The sequence below is a fragment of the Hetaerina americana genome, unplaced genomic scaffold (assembly GCF_022747635.1).
Source record: "Hetaerina americana unplaced genomic scaffold, ioHetAmer1.1.p SCAF_72, whole genome shotgun sequence".
Taxonomy (NCBI): domain Eukaryota; kingdom Metazoa; phylum Arthropoda; class Insecta; order Odonata; family Calopterygidae; genus Hetaerina; species Hetaerina americana.
Genome location: NW_027287339.1, coordinates 600,440 through 625,000, shown reverse-complemented (window position 1 = coordinate 625,000; position 24,561 = coordinate 600,440). Strand labels below are relative to the sequence as shown.

Genomic DNA, 24,561 nt, shown 5'->3' with positions numbered 1-24,561 from the left:
AATCTCCTCACCACATTTTCTTCCGCATTTTTGTATTTTTTACTTATTCACTTTTTGAGCACGCAGGCAGATGCGTATTTAATTACCTCGTTTTATATTCTCCCTTTGATAAAAAAAGACAAAAAATACAGGTAGGTATGCACTAAATGGTATGTTATGCGCCAAAGCGAGCATAAATAAATCCTTAATCATTCTCTTTTGTGTTTACTATATTGCGTCTATTTAGTATAAATAAAATCGAAGGATGGTATTTGATTTTCAGTTTTGTCCTCTATTCATACCATTCCAAAAAGTTTCAAGAGACGTATGAAATAATACCTGGGAGTTCGGTAAAAGATGGACGAGGACTGCCACAATGCAACGACGGCCTTTGTGTTTGCGGCGTCCATGTCACTTCCGCAACTCTCGTCAAGGACACGCCGTTTGGAACGTCTCCAAGAAATTTATCCTCTCTAGATAATCGTCAATGGGAGGGAGGAGCGGAGCGCAAGTACACATAGCTTACATAGGAAAATTGCATCACGCTACCAAGTGTTCCGTGATAATTCTCATTACATACTTCATTAATGTGCTTCATTTGACTCCACAGCTCATAATACCATTTTATATGTATGTCATATGGTTTAGCCGTAGTCGTAGCCACTTGAGCGAATTTGATACCGAGCCTGACCACGTAAATATAATGTAGAGAAAATATGCCGAACTTAAAACCATCGAAAGTCGTCGTGCTTAATGCCTTGGAATGATGTTGCCGGTGGATCATTTCACAGCCCCTACAAGCATCTCAAAATCGTAATATGATGTCTCTTTTTCCTTTATGGACTCCTATCATCGTATCCATTGCATTGCACATTTCAGTCGATGCATCACAAAATAACTCAGTTCTATTTCACTGAAACTCATATTTACAACGTAAGTAGCCGTGTGCCATTAAATTTTCAATGTATTGTAAAAGACAGGATCTTATAAGACGGAACCATGTGCTTATCGTAGAATTTTTACGCTTTTTTTTTAAATTTTAGAAGTAACTTTAATAAAGATGTAGTAATTTTCTACTTTATAATATCGTTCATACACAATGCGTTACGACACGTTGAGACGCCTCGTTAATAAACGACAGTCTGAAATGAAAATTCACAACATTTTTATTTAATTTTATTTTAAAATGAAATATTCCATTGATTATCGACGCTGCGAATCTTTTACGAGTTGCTCGATTGCTACAAAGTGTGGAATGTATCTTTTGAGAATAACTTCGACGGCAATGCGATATACAAGTGGTATATCGCTCCAGAGTACAGATATATTTGAAGCGAGGCAACGGACGGTAGGAATCCTTTATCGCCGGTGAAATCTTTGCTTCCGTATTGGCTGGTGTAGACTATTTATGATAATGGTACCGTAAAGCCCGGACGTTTGATTGCACTTAAGTTTTAGGATGCTAATTAAAGGTTGGAAGACTGACAGAAAATATGCATCTAAAGAAGGTTAGGATGAAACATTCCGAAACCTTGGTGAATACGGTGACATAACAGCATTAGTTTTTTTCAGAAATCGGCATTATAAAGTCGACGTAGCAAAACGCTCGTTTTACAGATTAGCATATATAGTATGTCAAATATTAGAGATATTCCGAAATGTCAATATAATTATGATCACAATCCGAATTATAATCTAACATATAATATAATAATAGTACGTGATAATAATAATATTGGGATGGTTTTTGAACCAATATTAATGAATATATTTTTGGGCGTGGATTATGACATTGAATAATTCTAAAAACAGAAAGTTTTTTAAGCTGTGAATGGACATTTAGTGTCCCTTATTTTGATCAAAAGTACGGTCGCATTTGTGCTCATATTTTAATCAAATTAGTACAATGTCATGCTGTTGAGACAAAGAAAAAGAGACGGGAAATTCATTTGAAACTAATGAACTATCCGCGATGCATCGTGACAAATGATACCATCTCTGAGATTGCCGACTCCTGCTCTCACCACTGATATCTCCTTCCCATGGCTCTAAGATTTATGATGAGACTTCTTGCTCGCTCTGCCGAGAGAGATTTGGCAGCGCTTACGGCCTTGAAGTTACGCTAACCCGGAAGCTCATTAGTATCTTTCTAGGTTTCGTGCCAAATCGATGAATGGGGGATGGTATTTATAATAATGTCATTTTTTTTAAACACTTATTTCTTCGTATACGTACTCTTTCGCCCTGTATAATGCATACGGAAATGAAGGCAAAGACTTAAATAACGGGATTTCTGGATGAAAACCATTGTCCCGAAGTAGCAAAGCGGGAAGTGTGGGGCTAGAGTAAATTTCCCACATCTCTGTTTATCGAATCCCTCTATAAATAGTCAGGGGCAAAAACAGGGCGCGACCTTGGTTTCAAAGGGAAAGTATCCTTAGCCTCAGTACTATATCGACATCACGAGAAGGCGATCAGAGACTTTAAACTGGGTTCACTAACTTTACACTGCCTTCTTTACCCGATAATACCCGCTAGGGGAAATTTCTTAAAGTTATTCCAAGTGCCGTTTAATTAGGATTCATCCGGAGTGAAGCAGTAACATGTGACCTCCACATCCACGTTTTCACGCACACAATCGCTGAATTCAAGCCCAGAGTTTAATCAGAAAGCGGTCGATGTAATTTGTGCCACTGTTAAGCGTGTGAAGATTCCCACGTGCTTTCCATCATGCTCCGAAAGAGCGTGATCTATTTATGGCACCCTGCATAATCAATTAATATAATCATCTCAGAGGGATTAAGAGATGTCTCGCACTGAAATCAAGCTTGATTGAACCTGCGCACAATTGAGGTCGCTTATGTATACAGTTCATTCTTCCGGATAAGAAGTTATGCCCCATTAAGACTCAAATACCATATACTACCTTGATCAAAAAGTTCCCGGAATAACCACCGTGTGGCGCTCCCATCGTTCCGATTTGAGTTCTGTTTTTTTTTGTTAAATTGGTACATCTGTTGTTGATATTCCCTTTAAATCTTAGTGTCATAACTTGACATTTGCAAAAGTTACGGTCGGTTTTCGGTATGTCCATCAGTGCTTCCTGCGATTTTTCCATTACTTCCTCTCGGCTGCTAAAACGCGTTCCCCGTAATGGTTTTTTAACTCGATTGAACAGAAAGAAGACACAGGGAGCCAAATCAGGTGAATTCGGTGGCTGTTGGATGGCATTTGTTGCATTTTTCGTCAAAAAATTACGAATAATGATAGCACTGTGCGACGGTGCGTTATCATGGTGCAAAATCCACGAGTTTTCTGCCCACATTTCTGGTCTCTTTCGGCGAATTGCTTCACGCAAACGTCTCATAACGCCCAAATAATACTCTTTGTTTACTGTCTGGCCTTCTGGCAAAAATTCATGATGCACTACACCGTTGTAATCCATGAAAACCGTCAGCATTGCCTTCTTTTTTGACTGAAAACGACGTGGTTTTTTTGGTCTCGGCTCATTTGGTGAACGCCATTCACTTGCCTGATGTCTGGATTGCGTGTCGTACTCATAAACCCACGTCTCGTCTCCAGTAATGATCCTTTTGATGAATGTGGGATCGGATTCAGCCTCGCAAATCATGTCTTTTGCGACGTCAACACGGTCTCTTTTTTGCATGAAATTGAGGTCTTTCGGCACCAACTTTGCTGCTACACGACGGAAACCCAAATCATTAACCACAATGTCTTGGGCGGATCCATAGGCAATGTTCAAGTCCTCCGCTATTTCTCTGATGGTTAATTTGCGGTTATTGACCAACATTTCTTTTACTTTATCAATTCTTTCACCGACTTTCGATGTCGATGGTCTGCCACTGCGTTCATCATCTTCGATTGACTCACGACCACTTCTGAACCGCTCGTGCCACTGGTAAACGACCGTTTTTTTAGAGAATCGTTGCCGAAACACTTTTCCAACATTTCCAACGTCCGTGCGCCACTAAATCCGTTTTTTACGCAAAATTTAATACAAGTTCGTTGTTGCAAATTTAAATCCATTTCTGCAATTGTAAAAAATCGCCAACACACACAGAGATAGATGTACTCTTGGCTACGTAACTTTTGCAAATGTCAAGTTATGACACTAAGATTTAAAGGGAATATCAACAACAGATGTACCAATTTAACAAAAAAAACAGAACTCAAATCGGAACGATGGGAGCGCCACACGGTGGTTATTCCGGGAACTTTTTGATCAAGGTAGTATTTAATCCATTAATCACCTCCCTCCAAATTCCTACCTCTTGAGTGGAGTGAATTATTTTTGTCCAACGAACCAAAATATTTGTTTGCTATTTATAATCCAATGACTGTGGCTCGATTATGGTACCGTTGGAAGAAGCTCTTTGCATAATTAAAATGAATCCTTACCGGTTGTGTTTACCTACGTACTCAAAGTACTGCAAATGCCATATTCATCTGGAATACATTGTCTCTAGATAAAAATGTAAAAATTACTGAAATATTTCAAAAAATAACTTTAATATCTCTCTTGTTACGGCACCTGATGAACAAAAATAACTGATTCAATTGCACGATGGCATTCGAAATTCATTCGTTGCTGAAAGTAATGGACAAGAGTTTCGCGATCCAGTCCGGAGGCATCTGGACGAAATGACCTGGAGGCGTCTCCGTAGAGGTGGAAAAACTGCGGTCAATGAAAGGAAGACGCAGTGAATCATCGACTGTCGTACGAAGAATGCCGTGGAAATATGCATAATTACATTTATCTAATAATTTTGTGTTATTTCTCTTCACGACCAAATGTATTAGTTTCCAGCCATTTACGCATGCCACGAGAGAAAATGGAAAGGTGCGGGGGTTAGAGCACTGGATTCCCACCCCGTGGGTTCAAGTTTGAATGCCGAGGGTCCAAATTCGGAGTGTTGGTGTGAAAAATACAAATTTGACTGAAAGGGAAACAGACTAGGAAGTGCAAAGGCATGGTGGAGGTGGAGAGAGATTTGTTGGCTGGAATGCAAAGGAGGCAAAGAAAGTGGATGTAGATGATTTTGACAATTGGGCTGGAGAATCGGCGTTTGATTTGAGCAATGGAATGTTTAAGACTGTAATAGAGGGGAGGACGTCAGGCAAGCGAGTTGGGGGAGGAAAAGAACAGGCATGACGCACGGAATTAACGGTGGTGTAAAATATGTGGAGTTTTGGGAAAGGGTTTATTATAGTTCGAAGTTTCACGTGTCTTGCTGGGTGAAACTAAAAAATGTAGTGTTGTTAGTATGCTTGCCCATTAAAAACCTACCTTGAACGGTATGCTACCATCAATAATAATAATAATATCCCGATCCGAACTTGGGTGCCTTGTGGAGAGCACTTTAAGTGGAACTCGGTGTCTGTTGCTGAACGTTGTTATACCATCAACGGTTGTCTTCTTGGCATTTTTTGTTGAGAGCAGACTAATGTCGTCTCCGGATTTCTCCTCACCCCTCTTCATTCCCTGACAATCCTACCTCTACCAAATCACACACCTGTCCCCAATGGCACGGATTATCTCAGGTGTCGGTCACCTCCTCACCATATAACTACCACGAAATTCTACGAAAGACAACGTTTTTAAATTTCCCTCACATTTGAGTGCTTATAACCAGCTTTAAATAGGGTGAATGGATAATAAATTCCCCTATCTCTTTTATCCCGCATCTGCGTATGAAGCCTCGGCTCGTCGTCCATGGCTCGCAATGAACCGGCTGGCTTGGCACACCCGCCTCACCGATGAGTATTCGCCTCTGACTCCGGCTCCCGTGCCCCCCATTCCAAATCCCCTCGTTCTATTTTCATGCACCTCCGTTTGGCAGAGTGCACTTTCGCTCACCTTATTGCAGTCGACGTAGTCATCGCACCCGCGGAGAAGGGGCCTCGATTTCTGTCTCCCTACCTCGGGACCTTTTTCGCACGTGGCGGAGAGAGCAGGCAGGCAGGTGCCTTTGACGGTCGCGGATTGACTTTCATGGCAATGGTTGGTTTTTTTTCTTTTTGGAATCGCCAACGGAGCGGGAATAGCTTCCATCGTTCTTCGCGTGTCGCCGGATTTAATGCCTCTTTTAACGCACCCAAAGCATAAAAGCCATGCGGCGGAGGAAAGAGTCAGGGAGGGCAAGAGAAGCGGAAAGATTGCATCTGCTTACTCATTGTGGTGGCTCTCTTTGAAAGTTAATAACAGCCGTGGCAAGCCAGCGCCACGCCTTTTGTTCTCTAGCATAAGTATTCGAATAAAAGTTCTTCAATAATGACGTAAACTTATAAACTTAGTCCGCCGAAAGTTAATCGAAAGCTGGAGATGTAATGATCGAGGGAAATGTTTTGATTAAACATGAAATACTTGATTGAAAAAATTAAATTATTAAAAACATTATATTATTGCAATTTCTTGAATTTAAAATATTTTTTGTGAAAAGGTTAAATTATCTTTTCGATGGGTCCGTTATTTTCTGGACAGAAATAATACCCTTCGCGTCCCTTTAAATCCTGAGAAGAGATCTGAAGCGTGCAGCCACGCGGACGTATTTCAGGACGTTACCGGCCAAACGTTTACAAAACGATAATCGCTATGAATCGGTTTCATCCCGAATAAAAATTGAAACCATCCCAAAATCACAATTTTTTGGATTGCTCAAAGGTTTAAAAATTATGAAAGAGGGAAAAATATTTTGTTACCAAGCGCAATGGCGTGACTAGTACATCTGGACTGGATTGATGCTTAGAGTCTAGGATTCAGAATATCAATAAGTGATTTCAAATTTCCGTATGCCTTTCTCATCCTAAGTTGTGCTTCCAGAAGGAAGAAATCTTGCATGAGGGCTTGGGGGCAGTGAGAAATTCACAAGCTTCGTACACCCTAGCCTATGTAATTACGATAACAAGCATATTTCAATACCTTGCGGTTCTGAGGGTACATTTTCTCTATGATAATTAGCGAATTTTATGACATGATAAATAATGGTCGTATTGGATATGAAAAATGTACAAAAATAATAAAATAGTTGTATATTTCGGTGAGAAATAACCAGTAATTTTTTATGACACAACAAAACGGTGTTCACGTAAGTGAAAATTATACGACGACTTGCTCGATGAGGTATTGGGATGGAGGAGAACTTCCCTCTCTTTGCTTTGTGTCGCTGGCTATCAGACCAGACCCTCGCAACATCCCATCAAGTGACGAAGGACATTCGGCAGTGCAGCCTGCTTAGATAAGGGCCTTGTGGATAAATGGAGAATAGATAAAGAGACTGGAGTACGTACTTGTGTAAAGGGGGCGCGGGCAGAGGTGTATCGCTTCGCGCGGTTGACGAGTTTACGTCCGCCGAGTTGTCTCCACGAGAATTGTTCTTTGGAAAACAGTTTTGCGGGATTATTTTCTGGATGTATAGCCTACAGCAATATTTGAAGAAATTAAATGCCACCGAGAGAGAATACAAAGGTGCTTACCCAGAATTTGATGACACACTTCAAATATTTCAATATATTTCGATTTCTTCCGAGCAAGGGCGACGTTTTTCATAAACCCTCTGGCGGAAAACGTTTCCCTGTTCATTTCTTCTCTCTCTGTCAATAGTGTCGTAAAATACTGTCGTAAAATCCTCTATGGCGTTCGAGATAGGCTCGCGGGGTAGCAGCCAAGCGGGGATAACAAGCCATCATTAATGAGAAGCCCTTATTATTATAGCTGGCCCTCCTTTCTTCTGCATTTGAACTCATGTATTGATAGATTCAGTTTTAATCTGGATGAGCGCAAAGTAAAATTCGTACTAAGATTTTAAGTCTAAAATCCTTCGCCTCACTCCTTTGTTCATTTTCCCTCTTGGTCCGAGTATTTAATTTTGTCCTTCATTTTAATGTTTTTCATGAATTTTCACATAGAGTGAAATAGACTTTGGACCCCTGCTAGCAAATCTTCATTCATTGTTCGGATTCCTTCCTTCGAGAAAATATTGGAGGAAAGTAAATGATTATGCAAAATCAAAGTTCACGTTTGTGCAGTGTAAATATCACCAGCGTATTGAAGCCTTGGTGCATGAATGAAAAGTAAAATTAAAGACAGTCACTCCGTTATTCACCGAAGTCAGAACTTTTAAAGCGTCTCTTCTTCTGATGCCGGGTGCGGACATTTTGTCTCTCAGTAGATATGCACCTAAACTTTTCTATACCGCGTATGACCAGGACACATATTCCGTATATGAGGTAAAAGGCTACTTGATTCTCAAAGGGCCTTCCTACGCTGGCGACCACCTATCGTTTTTCAATTTGATTTTAAAAATTGTGGGATATCGGTTAAGTACGCCTTCAAATCATAATCTGTCTCGAAACCATGGAGAAATAGGAATAATAAATAATGCAGAAACTTGAATTGGTACTTGACTCTTAAATATTATCTTGTTTAAATCACTCCAAGTTGGTAGTTGGCTCCATTTTCAAAACACCAAATCGTGCAATACCCTATTGTATTATACGATCATCTGTCGGCATGCGTGCAGTTATCATGAATAATTAATTGAAATCTCTTTCGTCCAACATGGGATCTTTGCCAGATAACACGGAATTCATTGTTCTGAATGATATGGAGCAGTTACCCTCCCTCACTGAAAAAAAGCATAAATCTTGAACGAAGACACTCAGATCTGGCCAACAGCCGCGTCTTTGAATGATTGTGAGCTCGGCCATTCAAATGATGTAATAACTTGCGCATTATCTCCCCGTACGTACGTAAGGTTCAGTTCAAAGCGTCCCTTAAGCAGAAATCATAATGGGAGTTTCGTGATCAAACTCAAAAAAATAAAAACATACAGTTTCCTTTGTGTCATAATTTCGATCAATAATTCAGCGCCATTGTGCATCGTGAGAAAATATTGAGATAAGCTAGTTTATGTCCTTCAGTGCGTTTGGTAATAGTATCGTGGGCAAAAAATACGGAGCGGAGTATTTGTTCAGAAGATGAAAATTTATAACGTATCTTTTTTTTGCTGATCAGAACATCATCTATTATCGGAAGTCTTGGTAATGATGCAGTTGCGACTTAGCAGGTCATGCGAAGCAGACAAAACGTATTTATTACGCAATAAATAATCTCGGCTTCAGTTATAGGCGTCATGTTGTTATTTTCTGTTTGATTAATCTCGAAAATGCGTCAACCTCGGTTGAAAGAAAAATTTCAATAAATATTGCACGCAAATGACGTCAAAACATGTTATGTTTCTTGGAAACTTTGGAGCAGGATTTTATGAGCTGTTTTAACACCACGCCTTGTTACTCAAAGGAAGAGGCATTCATGGTCGGCTTACGTGTGATCTGGTATTCTTTTTTCCTTTTTAGTGGTATATTAGAGCCAAACACTTTGTACATAGTTCATGAATATCATTTGTTCCAAGCTTCCTTACACCGTTTGTTATGATTTGTCATTCTGACGGTTATGAAGCCTTTTTACAAGTGGGGCGTTCTTTGTCCATACTGTTTAAACTAATCCCCCTTTATTGTAAATCTGGAGCAGAAAAATATTTTAATTTAATGGAATTTTATCCATTACAATTTTAAGCTCCTTGTGATATTTCAAAAGAAGTATCTACGTAGAGACGTGGTCATTCACTATCTTGCTCTTGAATAGAAAAAAGACATTTGGTTCTTTATGCTTTATTAGAGTGTGAATTTCTTCTCTTTGTTGAAATTATATCATTATCCGCAAATGTCAATGGTTACGAATTTTTAAGATTCACATAATTGGAATCTATCGTATGAACGCTAGTACAGGGTGCGGCAACATAACTTCCTTTTTAATAAAGCAAAACCCCTTTAAAAAAGAAAGTTATGCTGCCATACCCTGTATAACGTTTTAGAAAAGTCCACTTTAAACGATTTAGTTTTAAGGTTTGGAATGCTAGATTATATTATAATGTCAAATTATGACCTACCATAAAAGTATTATCTTAATTTATTTATTTCCCGGCTCGTGAATCACTGCAATCTTAAAAGCACAAGACACAAATCATGGCACAATTAAGACATGGTCCGCGGTGGAATTCGCTTGAGACTCGGAACATTATTCTTATTGTGAAGGCATAAGTGGTGTGAATTTGAATACGTGGGAATAAACTTAATTTAGCTCAATATCTTAAGATCAGAGAAAATAGGAAAAAAATAGGTGGCACGTCGAACTGATAGTTTCAAGGGGTCGTTGTTTCCTTACGCAATCCGCGACCACCGCACAAAGTAAGCAAAACATTAACAAATTAACGCAAATCATCCTGTAGCGGACTCATGCTGCTGTAGTTTCTCATGCTGCAATCACAGTAAACACCGCCATTTCTGCGATTTTTTAGTGTCATGTTGATATTAACCGATCAAAACTCGTTGCTATTGTCTGTTTACGCAGAAAGGAAACTGCGCGGTCAGTGACTTATATCGTTTCAAGATCACGGCACTCAAGTCTAAAAAAAAACTCGTCCAAAGGAAACTGTTCAGTCGATCTCTCGACTAAACATGACAAGCGCTATATCGTATTTCACCACGTTGCAAGGGATGTTCAAAGTTCTAAGATATCTCAATATTTTCTCGGGGCTGGCTGTAAATTGAGAAATATGAAGTTGAGCCTAAAATACGCGGACACTCTAGGTAAACACAAGACGTAATAGCTGTACCATGAGATACACAGGGTTTGTATAAGTGCCGCTAGAGGTAGAAGCATTTTCAACTCTTAAAATGGCGTCCTCAAGTGTGAAATGACAGTGCTTAATCATCCGTTTCCTTCTCTTGCGTGGTTTAATACCATCTAGATTCGTTGTCCATTGAGTGTGAGATATGTAGTGGTACCGTGATGAATGTGAAAAATGTACGTTGGTGGGTGCAACAGTTCAAAGAAGGCCGAAGCATTCAAGCTCTTGATCAGCAATTTTCCAATGGGCAAAAAGGAACCCAACGGTAGGGTTCTCGGCGGTCATGGAATCATGGACACCGCGAAAAATGTGCACGTCTGCAGTGAGATTATGTTGCGAAGAAACAGAATTTTCGACTCACTCAGTCAGTGGTTTGTCTTAAATGAATTTAATATCTTAGAATTTGAGCGAATCTCGTAAATATTGAGCGAGGTCGCTCACATTGCTTAATTTCAACATGCAAGACTTATTCTTCAATCAATATTCCCAGCCCATCCTCATTTGGCGACCGATTAAAAGTCCAGTTCAAAGTCAGATGTAAAGGTCGAAGTGCTGTTTCCGGACTAATGCAAAATAAAATAAATAATTTCAACGGCTTATTCACTATCACTTTAAATACGTTTATTGTCTGGATAAATTATGTTCGTCAATAGTTTACAACGAATATTTTAACAATTTTAAGTGAACAATATATTCTTTAAACAATAAAGTTACATTTTCCTTTTTTGATTTCTACAGAAAATCAACGTATTTTAATATGTACCTCAGGCTTGAACATTGAAAACCTAAGTGAAGCGGTTTGCACCCCTAAGTACGCACTTGCTTAGTTGTTTGGATTCCCATCGCGCATGGCGAGAATATTTGGCAACAAACCATGTGCTCACTTTAAAGTCAGGAAAGGGTGAGAGGGAAATGTGACTATCTCCGCTCACTTTCAGCCAGAGGGCTCTTTTGTACACGAGCAGACAATATATTCTGACACGGATACATTTACTGCCGAGCAACCTTATAAACAATACAATTTCACTCCCGTTTAGTCGGGGTGTATTGACTTCTTTCCAACGAATCGGTTGGCAGCTGATAAAATTAAATGAATTACGTGGCACCCGACTGGAAACTACTAATATTAACATTTCTCTATTTGTCTCTTTTCCTGTGATTAGGAACCTCCCTTGTTGCTCTGAGCTACAGTTGAAGTTAAGAAGGCAGAGGAAGGAAGTGCGAAGGATTCAAGTGCGGGAGACAGCGAGGGAGTTGGTGGAAAAGTACGCAACGGGAGTGCAACAGTATCGCGAGATGAGGCTTCAGGCACCCAGTTCCTTGGATTCCAAGGGAGGAGACCTTCACGAGACAGAGCCCGTGCTGTCTAGTGTCGAGCAAAGGCTGACATCAGAAGAGGACGTCAACTGCAACAACATGTGCAAGGTGAGTTCCGCAATTTTCCCCGCAGTCGTGGGTTTCCCCTCTGGGACACGTCCCGTCTCCGCGACGTCTCAACGCTTGACTGGGGACCAGCAAAAAAGAACGGTTCCATCCTACAGAGCGCTTGAAGGCGGAGTGCATTTTTCCCCCTTGCTCTAAGCTTTCACGAAATGCTAAGCCTTTGGAACAGGATCGAATGCCGCACGGAATGGATTTGACGGAAAGGGTGGACATAAATGACAAAGCATATATTTTTAATGTATTCAGATGTTTACTATTTGCACAGCCCGATAGGTAGGTTACCAATCGCAAGGCCCTTGTTCAAATCCGGGTGACGATGCAAGATATCTCTGGCTATCCAGGCGTCACCTCATTTTTTCGAGTACCAAATCCTTCCTGGGAATCCTTAGGCACCAAATAGAGCGGAAGAAGTTCATCCGCTATGAATGTGCGAATTTCACACGCCGAAAGGTTTGAGGTAAGCTCACTCGTCCTCATCCATTAAGCCAAGAATCCAGAATCAACCCTTGGGTTGATTCTGATTTTTAATTTAACATTTTTTAAAGTTTTAATTTGGGGGTAGAAGAAAGTAAACCAATCCATAAACTATGCGTGCGGTAAACAATTGAAGGTATATACGTATAGCATATGATTTATAAGAAATAATGAGTAAGTTGAGTCGATGTTATAATCTAGTTGGTGGAATAATGAGTTGCTTTATACTTATGCCCACGTGTGATTTAATCCCAGAGCTAAGCCAGGAATAACCATAACTCCCATAATACCTTTGTAATTTACTGACCAGGACATTGGATTGAAAGTGACCTATGATGAATAATGAGCTGGTAAAGCAACTGCATTGATTCGTTTGAATTCTTAAGTATCTGAGTCAGCTAGTGGGCGAGAGTTCAATGCTTTGTTTCGAAATCGAAGTGTTTATATGCTACGAATCATAAACCTGTGGAACAGCCGTTCTGGCTTGACATATCTCTGTCTTCAGAGCGTCGTGCAGGGAATGCTGACTCAGGTGAAACCATTTAGGACTCCCTATGTCAAATATTTACGGCTGATTGTATGAGAATCTCCTCCGAACTTGGGCATTGGTCCCGTGTGTAGACCAATAAAAAGTCATCATTAGAGTTATTGCATCGACAAGTGGAATATTGAATGGGAAAAATGAGTGGCCAATCTGAGGAAAAGGAGCACACAGAGTCGTTAATTGATACTGGTGGACGTAGGCACACAATCTAGTGTGCTGCCCTCATCAAGGAATTAACGACAGGAGAAAATATTATGATTAAACAGAATTTGGAATGATATATTTTATCAGCTGAAACAATTTCAAACATTGAAATTTCAAATGTATCAGTCTTGTGTCCGTAAATATCTATTGATGGAGGTGTGGGCACCAGGGAGGTTTGCACTATCCATCGAGGTATCATAGAATGATTTCGAAAGTCTTTCTGAGAATTTAGAAAAATAAATTTCAGGGCGCTCGGTCTGAGAAATTTGGAGTGTGAGATGTGACAGAAGAGTTACCTTAATATCAAAACTCGGGTTTTCATTGAGTAAAATTTATTTCTATCGTAAAGTCTGGTCGGAAATGGAGAGTTAAGTGGAAAATATGGATTTTTTTGTCATAGTGGTCTCTCACAACTATGCTAGGTAGCGGTCACAGAAATTATCAAGTGGTTGTTTGGCCATGAATAGAATGGTCGATAGATATTCTCGGTAGTCACCTGGACCGACATGCTACTTCGAGAGAAGCATGAAGAATACTACCCAAGACCAAAGCGCGAATTTTTATCACGCATTCTGATTCACACACTTACAATGCCCTCCTTTTAGTGCCCGCGGAAGTGGTCGCGAAATTACGAGCCGTGAAATTCTTTCAGACCTTTAGTCGATGTGCTCACGTTGATGGGGAGAAGTATGAGTCGAGGTTCTTTCTCTCTTCCGGACATTTCGGGCCCGTCGCTCACTCTGCCGACAAGCGGAAACTTTCTAATAATGGGTAAACAAAACGAATCACAAGTGCGACACCTCCCCATTGTTCTATTTTAACATGGCGCCTAGGTACTTCCGATGATCAACAGAGAAAATATCCTCGCGTCTTTAACTCAGTCATTTCCCTCCCGTTCTCATTTTCAACGACACCGATGATCCATCGCCTCATTTACTCACCAGCCCGCAACCTTCGAGTCATACAGTCCGCGTTCATGCCGTCTTGAGATTCTCACGTCCTAGTTCTTGCCAGGTTTTGCAAAATAATAACGTTTCTATCCGCTAATTTCTTTAAATCATCTTGTCGCGACAGTTAAGATTGGAAAGCGTGAGCCCAGAAGTACAGTGACGCTGACGAAATCTAGCACATTGGGGTTGAGTAGGCGAAAGCTGGTACAATCGCAGGTGTTGACTGCACTCTTTAAGTTTTCGTTTAAAAATAATTCTATTTAAATCGGCAACATTGAAACAGTAGGACCTCTCTACAACTACAAAAATTGGGAATAAAGAATTGGTCGCTTTGGGGAGATGTATGGAAACAAATTATTGATAATTTTTCTCCAAAAACTCATTGAAGTCCGTTTCCTACATTTATATTTTGTCTACTCATTGTATGTTTTTTTTGTAATTTTCCAAGGTTGGAAGTTTAGCACTCACCTCAATAAATTAAGGCCATGTGTGGCTTCATCATATCGTACGAACACTAAATTACGCACTCAGTTGAGGCCATCTTCGAAATAATCGGTCAATTCCGTCTTCAGTAATTGGCTCATCTCTGGTGTCAATTTGAAATTCATGTTTTCTCTCTTATTTGCAAATATTTAAATGTTATGACGCCCGTACCGGAGTTACGTCATATCCAGTCGGTCAGTCGAGAAATTAGATCGGTGTATTCAATTATTCCCATTAAGTGTCCAGTCTAAATTTGGCACTTGCGTAGTACGGAAAATGTACACGTTCAAGTATACAAGTATTATTCCCTGACTTCTCGTGTTGACGAATCACACGAGAGGAAAAGATACGATTCCAGAGTAACGCTGATTCTGAATTTTTTCCCATCGAAAGCTTCTCATCGTGATTGATATCGGACAATGATCTCTTGCTCACCCATGAGGCACGCTTGTAGCGTGCTGCGGAGCCTCAAGGACCGGGGACTGGTTTTTAGCGGAGGGGATTTCATTACTTCGATTCCCAATGCTGTGCGTTAAGACTGCGGAAGTGCCCCTGGTTTTTTTCCAGTGGAGAAAGGATGCCGAATTGAAAAAAAATCATGGCATATTGTACCGCCTGGCATAAGTCAGTATGCCATGGGTATCAATGGGGACTTGGGTGTACCTCAGGATAATTTATCGTTTTCTGAGGTCGCCCGAAATATTTGGACACTCGCAGGGGAAGAGAGTGGAAGTGACGTCTCACGCTGATCCAAGTGACGTGGCCAATGAGATGCGAAAGAATAATATGTTGCTAAATCAAGGATAAGTTCCCTATTCCCGTAGGTATGCTCGCTAGGAAGAAATTGATGTTTGTGGGTTCAGCAAGTCCGGCATATTTTTCATTCGGCGGTGTTGGAGGCTCGTCGATGGGGAAGTGAAGGTTGAGGATATAATCATCTTTACAAACTAGTCAAGGACGTTTCCTGAACGCTACTTAAGAAATGACGGAAGCAAGATGTTGGCTGTTAACGATCTAAATATAAGTGATAATAGTTTTGTGCATAAATGTGAACATTAATACGTAAGATACTTGTGCGTATGTATACTATATACAATGCGTTTCTATACATGGGTTTATTAGATTGTTCCATCTCACAGATCTGTTTGTAGGTTGTGAGTGACAATCTTCACTGGTTTGAACCGAAACTCGAGAATGACACTAAGACATTTAGATCCCTTTAAAATTATTTTGCTTTCAAATCAAAGTTAGACGCAAAGAAGAAATTAATGACGCAAATGGAAATTATGTGCCAATGACTACCGTAATTGTTTAATGCACGATTTTTCCTGCCCCGTTCTCATCACTCAGGCTGGGTAATGGCTGAGGGTTAACGCTTGTTTAGCTCATTACTAATTGATGTATATGAATGCTGATGAATGGAGCAAGCATATCATTGAAAATAGAAAGGAAAAAGTGACCTTGACGTTCCTTTGCTTCCGAATAATGTTCAGACGGATTACGTCACATGCTCAAACCAACCATTCCTTTCAACCCATCTACCTGAATTCGTCGGAGGTCTCGAAGCCTGGAAAACTGGTGCACGATAACGTGATATCTGAAAGGATAAATGATTTTTTTCTCAGCTCTGCATTTAGGCACAATAAACATTCTAGAAGCCTGCATTACATCAGGCAATTTTTCAACTTCACATGAATTTTCATTCAAAACGATAGATTAAAACTATTCCAAAACATTTAAAATAATTTTCACTTTCAATTGAACTCGGCGTAAAAACGGAGAAGTAATTTTTGACATGCGCTTGGAGTACGTAAATATTCATTTTAAGGGGAAAACACATCGCAGCAGATTTCTTGTTTTGCCAAAGTCAAAGTGCATGTGAATCATGATATTAATGGTTCTTAAGTACATAAAAAATATTTTGCGTAACTTTGAGCAATAATAATTTTTTGACCGAGTTCTATTTGAAAATTACTACTCCATCTACTGTTTGTTTTTTTACATTTGTCGTAAAAGTGAGTCCGAAGTCGCCTTTCGAATATAACCACATGTATACGTATGATTATAGGAGCAGATCTCACTCATAATATACTATTAAATAAAAAATTCATTTTCCACGGTGACAGTATGAGGAATATTAGATCAGCTGCCACAAAAAACGTTATGACATAAGTCCGGGCGCTTTTAAGGAGGTCGATGGAAATCCCTATAAAGTCAAAAAGCATGTAGTACTATTTATTAACGTTATATGCCGCAAATTTTGCGAATGGGTTTGCCTTAGATTTGTTTGGCATGCAGTAATGTGCATATCCACCAGTTAATTACACCCAAAAGGTTTGTGTCGCAGTTTTGAATGCATCACTCCACGTTGCCTTTGAAATGCGCGTAATATCCTGTCTCTGAATTAACATGTACTTACAATGACTACTAACAATGCGTTACAAATAGATTCCATTAGTTGGCAAATCTATTTCGAGTGGCTTCCGTTGTTCAATGGACTATTAATGAAGTAGTCGTACGATTTCACTCCAATATAGGTCGTAGGTTGAAATTATTCTGGCTGTGTAGCGCCAGTAGTACAGTAAATAGGACGCAATAATATCTCTGGGCTTGAAGAGTAAACAGTTCGTGTCGACATTGCGCATCATTGACCCTATCGCCAGTTTGGATGCTCGCCTACTATTCATTTGCATCTTGCCAGAACTCATCGTAACTATTATTTCTGTTTATATTTTCAACCGTTGGTGAGTTTATGCATCACAGAGCACCACCACGAATGAAAAGTATTTAAAATGTAATGTAAATAATGACATTATAGAGAATAATGTTTGTTTACTAATGAGTGAATATATTTAAAATCTCTATTCCTCAGCGCCTGATCTACTATCAGAAATACGCCAACGTTTGAGCATGAAACTGAGATCATTAAAATTCAATAGATTTTTGAGAGAATGAAACCATATTTTTCAAAAATGGAGTTTCATGATTGAGTACACAAAGAAAATTGAATACTTGAATTGACAATACCCTTCTAGGGCTATTAATTTAGATTCGTCCGAAGATGTATATATATATATATATATATATATATATATATATATATATATATATATATATATATATATACACACACACACGAGTACTCGTTAATCCCAATTGGGTGTGTTCCGAAATTAATGTAATTAAATTTCCCGCGCCACTCCTATTGGTTGGTATGGGATCAAACCACTTGGAGTAGGTGGGGGGACGCGGTGGAGGGTGCTTTGCCGCAAAACCAGTCATAGTGCTCTCCAAGCTGTGGGAGCGGCAAAGGGTCAGTTATTGTAAACCCCTTCGCGCCGATCCGGCCACGAAAAAAATGGAATCGACGATCGAGCAACGTTACGCGATTAAGTTTTGTGCTTCACTGAAAAAAAACCACTTAAGAAGGCTAACAAAATGTTCGTAAGGCTTACATGGTCTCTGCTCTGTTCTACTCACAAGTTTCGAGGCGGTTAAAGGCCTTTAAGGAGGGCCGGGAAGAGGTTCACGACGAACAACGTTCTGGGTGGCCGTCAATCAGCAAAAACGACAACAATGTGGCTCGTGTTCGGCAATTTTTGGACTCTGATCTGAGTACCAAGATGGTTGCCGATGAAGTGAACTTGTCGTCTACTGTTTTGTTTCGTATTATTACTGAATATATAGCGATGAGGAAGGTGTGCACCAAGCTCGTGCCCCAGGTGTTGTCAGACGACCAAAAGACCAACCGAGCGGAAATTTCAAGTGAACTTTTACAACGTATTGAAAATGAAACTGATTATTTGGACAGAATCATCACTGGTGATGAAACCTGGATTTTTAATACGACCCAGAAGCAAAACGCAAAAGCTCCGAGTAGCACACCGACCAGTCCCCCAAGCCCAAAAAGGCAAGAATGAGCAAATCAAAAGTGAAAATTATACTAGTTGTCTTTTTCGACAGTAAAGGAGTGGTCCATAAGGAGTTTTCCGTAAGGACAGACGGTTAACGCTGCCTACTACTTGGATGTGCTGGAAAGACTCCGAGACAGGGTCATCAGGATGAGAAAAGACATATCCCCTACCTGACTACTCCGTCACGACAACGCGCCTTACCACTGCGCGGATCTAGTTCACGAGTTCCTGACCAAACACCAGGTGCCGCCGCTGCCCCATCCCCGCTATAGTCCTGACGCTACAAAATCCCGGCGGCCGAGACGTCGATCGCCAACGAAAACAGACACTCGGTAAACGCTGGCACGTCCTAGAAATCGAGGAAACATACGAGGAAGCGCACGAGTAAACGTCGCAATTGACACTGAAACCTGTGGGGGTTTATGCAACCATGTGCCCCGATTCTTTGGCCGGGAGATGGCGTTAGGGAGCTGTTTCACCCATCAAAGGAGAAATAGACAGCATAAGAGGAAAGAACAATGGGAAAATCAACATGGAACCTCGTAAAGGAAAGGAACAGTGTGTTTCGTGGCACGGATAGCCAGAAGAAGGAGACGAGCCACATTTGGCAAGTACATATTCAAACATGAAAACCCGCCATATGCCGAACAAATATTTATTCACATGAAAATAGATATAAGGAAAGGGGATATACACATATAAAAGACGAACACAAGAGTGATGGGGAAGGCGGAATCGAGCAGATCACAAGTGTACAATTTTTATTATTTCCTCATTTGTCCCTACTGCCATACGCGGGCTCTTCCACCAGCGCTACGGAAGTAAAAGAAAGCGTCTCCACGTTCGCAACCAAGTTATTTTCACCTCGAGATTTTGCGCGCAATTCGAAGGTAGGTAGCTCACAGAAGGAAAGCTGCTGGTGCTGCGTTTCTTAATGGGTGTGAGAGCACCCGCTCCCAGGAGACCAAGGACGTCTGGGTGTGACGCGAACCTTCACATTTTGTTATGAAATTTGTTACATAATTAGGATGGTGACTGAAAATAATTATATTATTTATAATAACTATTATAACTAGTTGTTTCAGAAATATTTGGATTTTTACTCAAGTTTAGTAAAAAATATTACGTCCATGATTTTTGCGTCAGGCAAATATTTGAACAACTTCCTATCCAAAGATATTTCAACTAGTTCATGGAATAATAGAGAAATCATTTTTATTCATTAAAAAAAAAGGAAAATTCAATTTCAGGATTCGTAACTTATGCCCTCCATTTACCTACTGCGCACGATACAGTAAAAAAATACCGACAAGAAAACTTATTCTAAATCCGTTCCTTCGACACAAACAAACAATAAATTGATCAAAGTTGACTGATTTAGGTCATAAAAAGTAAATGTCGACTGCTTGCCATTGGTAAACTGATAGTTTCATTTAATTAGCTGGAGTAGTGCCTCCAATGTTTTAAAGGGCACATTAAAAAATACACGCAATTACGGAGGCTGTTAACTAGAAGAAGAACTAATGTTACTGGCTTTAGTACTGATAATTCACTGAAGGACAATGCTGTTATCTGGAGCATTGGGGAATCTGTTGGCTGATCCTTTTCAGTTGTTTTAGGGTCGATGAAAATATTCTGCATTTTGTGGTTAATAAATGAGTTCATCATATAGAAAAAGGTGGGCGAAGAGAGGAAGTTGCTGATGGAAATCAGAAACATGTAGAGAAAGTAGATTTAGGAAATTTTGAAAGGTAATGGGATGTGGTAGAGGGTAGAAAGTTGGGTATATTAGGTGGGGGAAGGAAAAGAATAGGCTTTTTACACAGCATGAGGGGAGGTACAAGTTACGGAGGACTGAAGAAGGAAACAATGTCGGGCAGACAAGAGTAATTTCTTGCGATTCGTAGACGATGATAGTCGTTGTGGTCTGTCCGCAACCTAACTTTATAAGGTAGATTACCTTGAATGAATGTAACTATTCTCAAAGTGGGATTATTTCTCCCAAAAGGCCTTCAAAACGTATTTTATTCCCAAAGGAGCGCAGGATACTAGAAAAACAGCTTAGATTCATCGTATACGGAAGTGCCCAACGACTTTCTTATGGAGGTCAGGGAAGTGGGTGCCTTCAGATTATCCTTAGATAAATTTGTCGTCTGTTAAATCAAATTTGAAGTGAAACTTTTAAGGATATTCGTCAAAAAAATTAGCGGAAAATGGAGCAGAAATTTAGTTGACAGGACAGGTACACGTATGACCTTACAATGCGTAATATAGCTAACGGATTCGTCGCCCTCTAAGTACTACTCTGCCATCTGATTACGTACATGAATACCTAAATTGCGGATGGAGTGATATTTCAATTATCTTCCTAATTTTCAAGGCAGCACATCTATTGAATGTTCAGATATTTTCTCGCGCATTGTACAAGATCTGCGTGTTCAAAAAATAGCAAAGTTCAGCAAGAGAAACCAGTAATAGTTTTACCACGATTGCAAAACGATCGTGAGTTTACTATAAAGATCTTGAATCGTTCTTAATATTGAGTCTCAGATTCCAAGCATATAATAACCTCTCAAGTTATGTGTTAGTTATTAGAATCACTATTCTAGAACATGACGAGTTATCTTTATAAAATTGAGTTTTAAAATCGGTAGTTTAATTCTGCTTTTAATATATTCACTGAAACATCTAGAAACGTGAAGTTTGTCTGTCAATGAAGAGCCAAAATCAGAATCATCTCTGGGCGCCGTGACATTGTGGAATTTATTCTTGCTGATTGAAAAATTATTGGTAATTTTCCACGCCTATCCATTGAAATACTGTACGGTTTCGATGTTTACGCATCATTATTGAAAGTACAAATTTAACATTTAGTGGCGTCTGACTTATGTACCCGTGAGTTGTTTATGCCTAAATTTGACTAATATATTAATACTATTGAGATGAAGGGCACATAAGTCAGAGGCCGGTGAATGTTAACTATGTTCTTTTGATAATGATGTGCAATATTTGAAATCTAAAATGTATTTAAACAAATGAGAGTGGAAATTTAAAGTGTTTCTCAATTAAGAAGAACCAAAAATTATGTGGAATGTGACATAATGGATGACAAAAGAAATGACGACAGGCCGACTAATTGAAGACGACTCATTTATCCAGCCGTTATCTTCCCTTTATCTGAGCAAGATACGCATGCCTACTTGAAATTAATTGCTTTGGAAACACGCGAAAAATACATGTGTGTATTTAATTTATAATATCATATGATTGACATGCATAATCAACAAGTCGGCATGGGTTTCATATATCGTATTCAAATATCCCTGCTGCTATCGTAGTAATTTCAAGTACTCATAATTAAAAATAATCTTAAGCATTTAAAACTAACCGGAAATAAACATGTCTGCTATCCTGAATTATAGCTAATATTAAACAACAGGTGAATGTCTTCCCCAATCTACCCCGACCTGACCGATGCGTTGTCTTTCGCCTGATTCTCGTTTACTGAGAAGTTGAAATCGCAAAATATTTTACGAGAATAACGTTCTATCGTAATAGAACGATAGGATTATCCGCAGATAATCCGCAGTTCTCGGAAGAGAAATACGGAAATTTCACAATCGTCCGCAGATAGCTATATACCTTTTTGCTATGACATAGACAGCGGCGAAAATACAGTAATACTTATATCCTACTTTTTAATCAATTATCGTGACAATTGAAGGCCGGTGTAATTTGTAACGGAAAAGATATTGATGATCCTTTGAATTCTCTCCTACTCTTCCTGTCTTTAGAAATCATTAGGGACATGTTTCCCCGTCCATGAATTTAATTACCAACTGTTTCCTTGCAGTGGAGATGTGTTCGGTCGCATCGCTAACAAGGTTTCAATGCGGACAGATTGCGCGGCTGTGCCGCTAGCACGCACAAATGCATGTGTGCCCTGCCATCTATGAGAAGGTGGCGATGACGTTTACACGATGCACCTTCTGCCGAGGATAGTTTTCGCAACTCGTAATTTGAGAGAAAGTTCACAGTGTTTACAAATTTGTGACGTGTTCGAGTTCCTTCTCCTTTTATTTTTTTTAAGGACGGCATTGAAACTTTTGAAACGACCAGACGCTTCAAGCCTTGTGAGATGTCGAGAAAGCAGCCTTCACTCCCTCTGGCCCAACCCGTCCTATCTCAAGAATCCCGCACATCACCCGAGCGAATCGTCCAACAAACTCTTACTTCTCTTTTGGCCAAGCTCGCGAAGTTTCCTCATAGGGCCTTTAAGACAAGAGACACCTATAATTGGATTTGCAGATGTGTTTGGAAAGATTTGGAAATTTCGGCAATTACATATTATTCGTTTTCGCGATCATCGGGAATGGAGAAGCTCGCAAGTTTCTTAACTTGTAGTGTTATATGCTATACCTAAGGAGTTATGCCTATTCGGTTCATTATTTTAAGCTTACAAAAGGAGTTTAGGTAAACAATCTTAAGGGCACATCATAATTAGCATGTTATTGATTATCAAGCAAGCGTACGCGAAATCACAATTTCACAAGCACAGAAGTGACTTGGTGAACGCGAAACCTCCACTCCTTGATGTGCAACATTAATCCTTTTGGAAATCCACCGCTTTGAGTCTATTCTTATAACCGCTTAGTGAAACATACATTTTGGTGTCTTATGTTTTATTTTTGAAGGTTAAGACGAATTTGTCTCATAAGTGGCTTCTGGATAATGTTGACGCTACGACAGCTGAAACTAAACCTCAGAGATATTTCAGATTAATCATACTTTGCCAGAAAATAATTCGCCGCGTAAAATTCCATTGTATGTGGAGTAATATGCGTTTTATCGCATCTCTCATTTCATTTCGCAAACTGAAAGAACAGGAAGCATCTCATGATTAATGGGAAACGTAAAATAGGAGCTGGTGGAGCCCCGAAGATCACATGCGAAACATCAAATGCCTATGTGGGTCGTTCAATAAGGCCTAAGTAAAAAATAGAAATAAAATTATGCTGGGTAGATATTTCTTTTTTTCAGCATAATCTCCGTTTAGCTTGATGCTCTTTTTCCGGCGTTTCTGCAACTTTTTCAAGTCGTCCAAAAAGTATAATGTGTAGGCAATGAGCTCCTTGATGGACATGAATCGTTTTCAGTGGAGCTATTTTTTCAAGTTTGGGAATAGAAAAGTCACTGGAGGCCAAATCTGGTGAATACGATGGTTGTTAAAATAATACGAACTTTAATTCCATAATTCACCGGTACTAAACCAGGTTTGCACCCGTGTATTGTCTTGAGGAAGAGAATTTCTTTCTTTGACATCTGAGGACTTTTTTTATTTCTTCGCTCAACCAGTGCAATAATGGCATATTTTTTTTAAGGTAATCTACCGGTTAAGGTAGGTTTTTGGATGGACACAACTACCAAACAAATATTTTATTACTCCTAACAAAACACAAAATCCATCATCCTACTCTATATCAGGTCCCTCTTCATCTCCGCGTACTTTCTTCCTCCCTTCATCCCGTCCAACATCCCTATCCTGTTCCTTCCCTTTCCTCTTTTGCCCAACATTCTACCCTCCATCACGGTCTTCAACATCCCACTGCCGGTCATCACCCCCTTCATCCACTTTTCCTGCCTCCATAGGATTTCTCCCAACAAACCCCTCTCTTCGCCCACCATACCAAGTACTTCCTCATTTGTTTTCTTCTCTGTCCATTTCACCTTCTCCATTCTTCTCCACACCCACATTTCAAAAGCCTCCAATCTACGTCTATCCTCCTGCTTCAATGACCACGTTTCCGCGCCGTACATAGCTACGCTCCATATCAAATTTTTTACGAGTCTTTTCTTAACAT

The 24,561-nt window shown here is 39.8% G+C and overlaps 1 protein-coding gene across 3 annotated transcripts in view; it reads left to right on the top strand.

Moving 5' to 3' along the window:
• LOC139697297 (progestin and adipoQ receptor family member 3) overlaps positions 1–24,561 on the top strand; it is a 134,039-nt gene that overhangs the window by 46,694 nt on the left and 62,784 nt on the right. For 2 of the 3 annotated variants that reach the window (XM_071595958.1, XM_071595960.1), the window contains exon 2: positions 11,852–12,113. In XM_071595958.1, coding sequence (XP_071452059.1) covers positions 11,985–12,113 — 129 coding nt within the window. In that variant the 5' untranslated portion in view covers positions 11,852–11,984. Of the gene's footprint in view, positions 1–11,608; positions 11,758–11,851; positions 12,114–24,561 lie in introns of those variants that run through there. The other variant, XM_071595959.1, reaches the window with a different exon arrangement.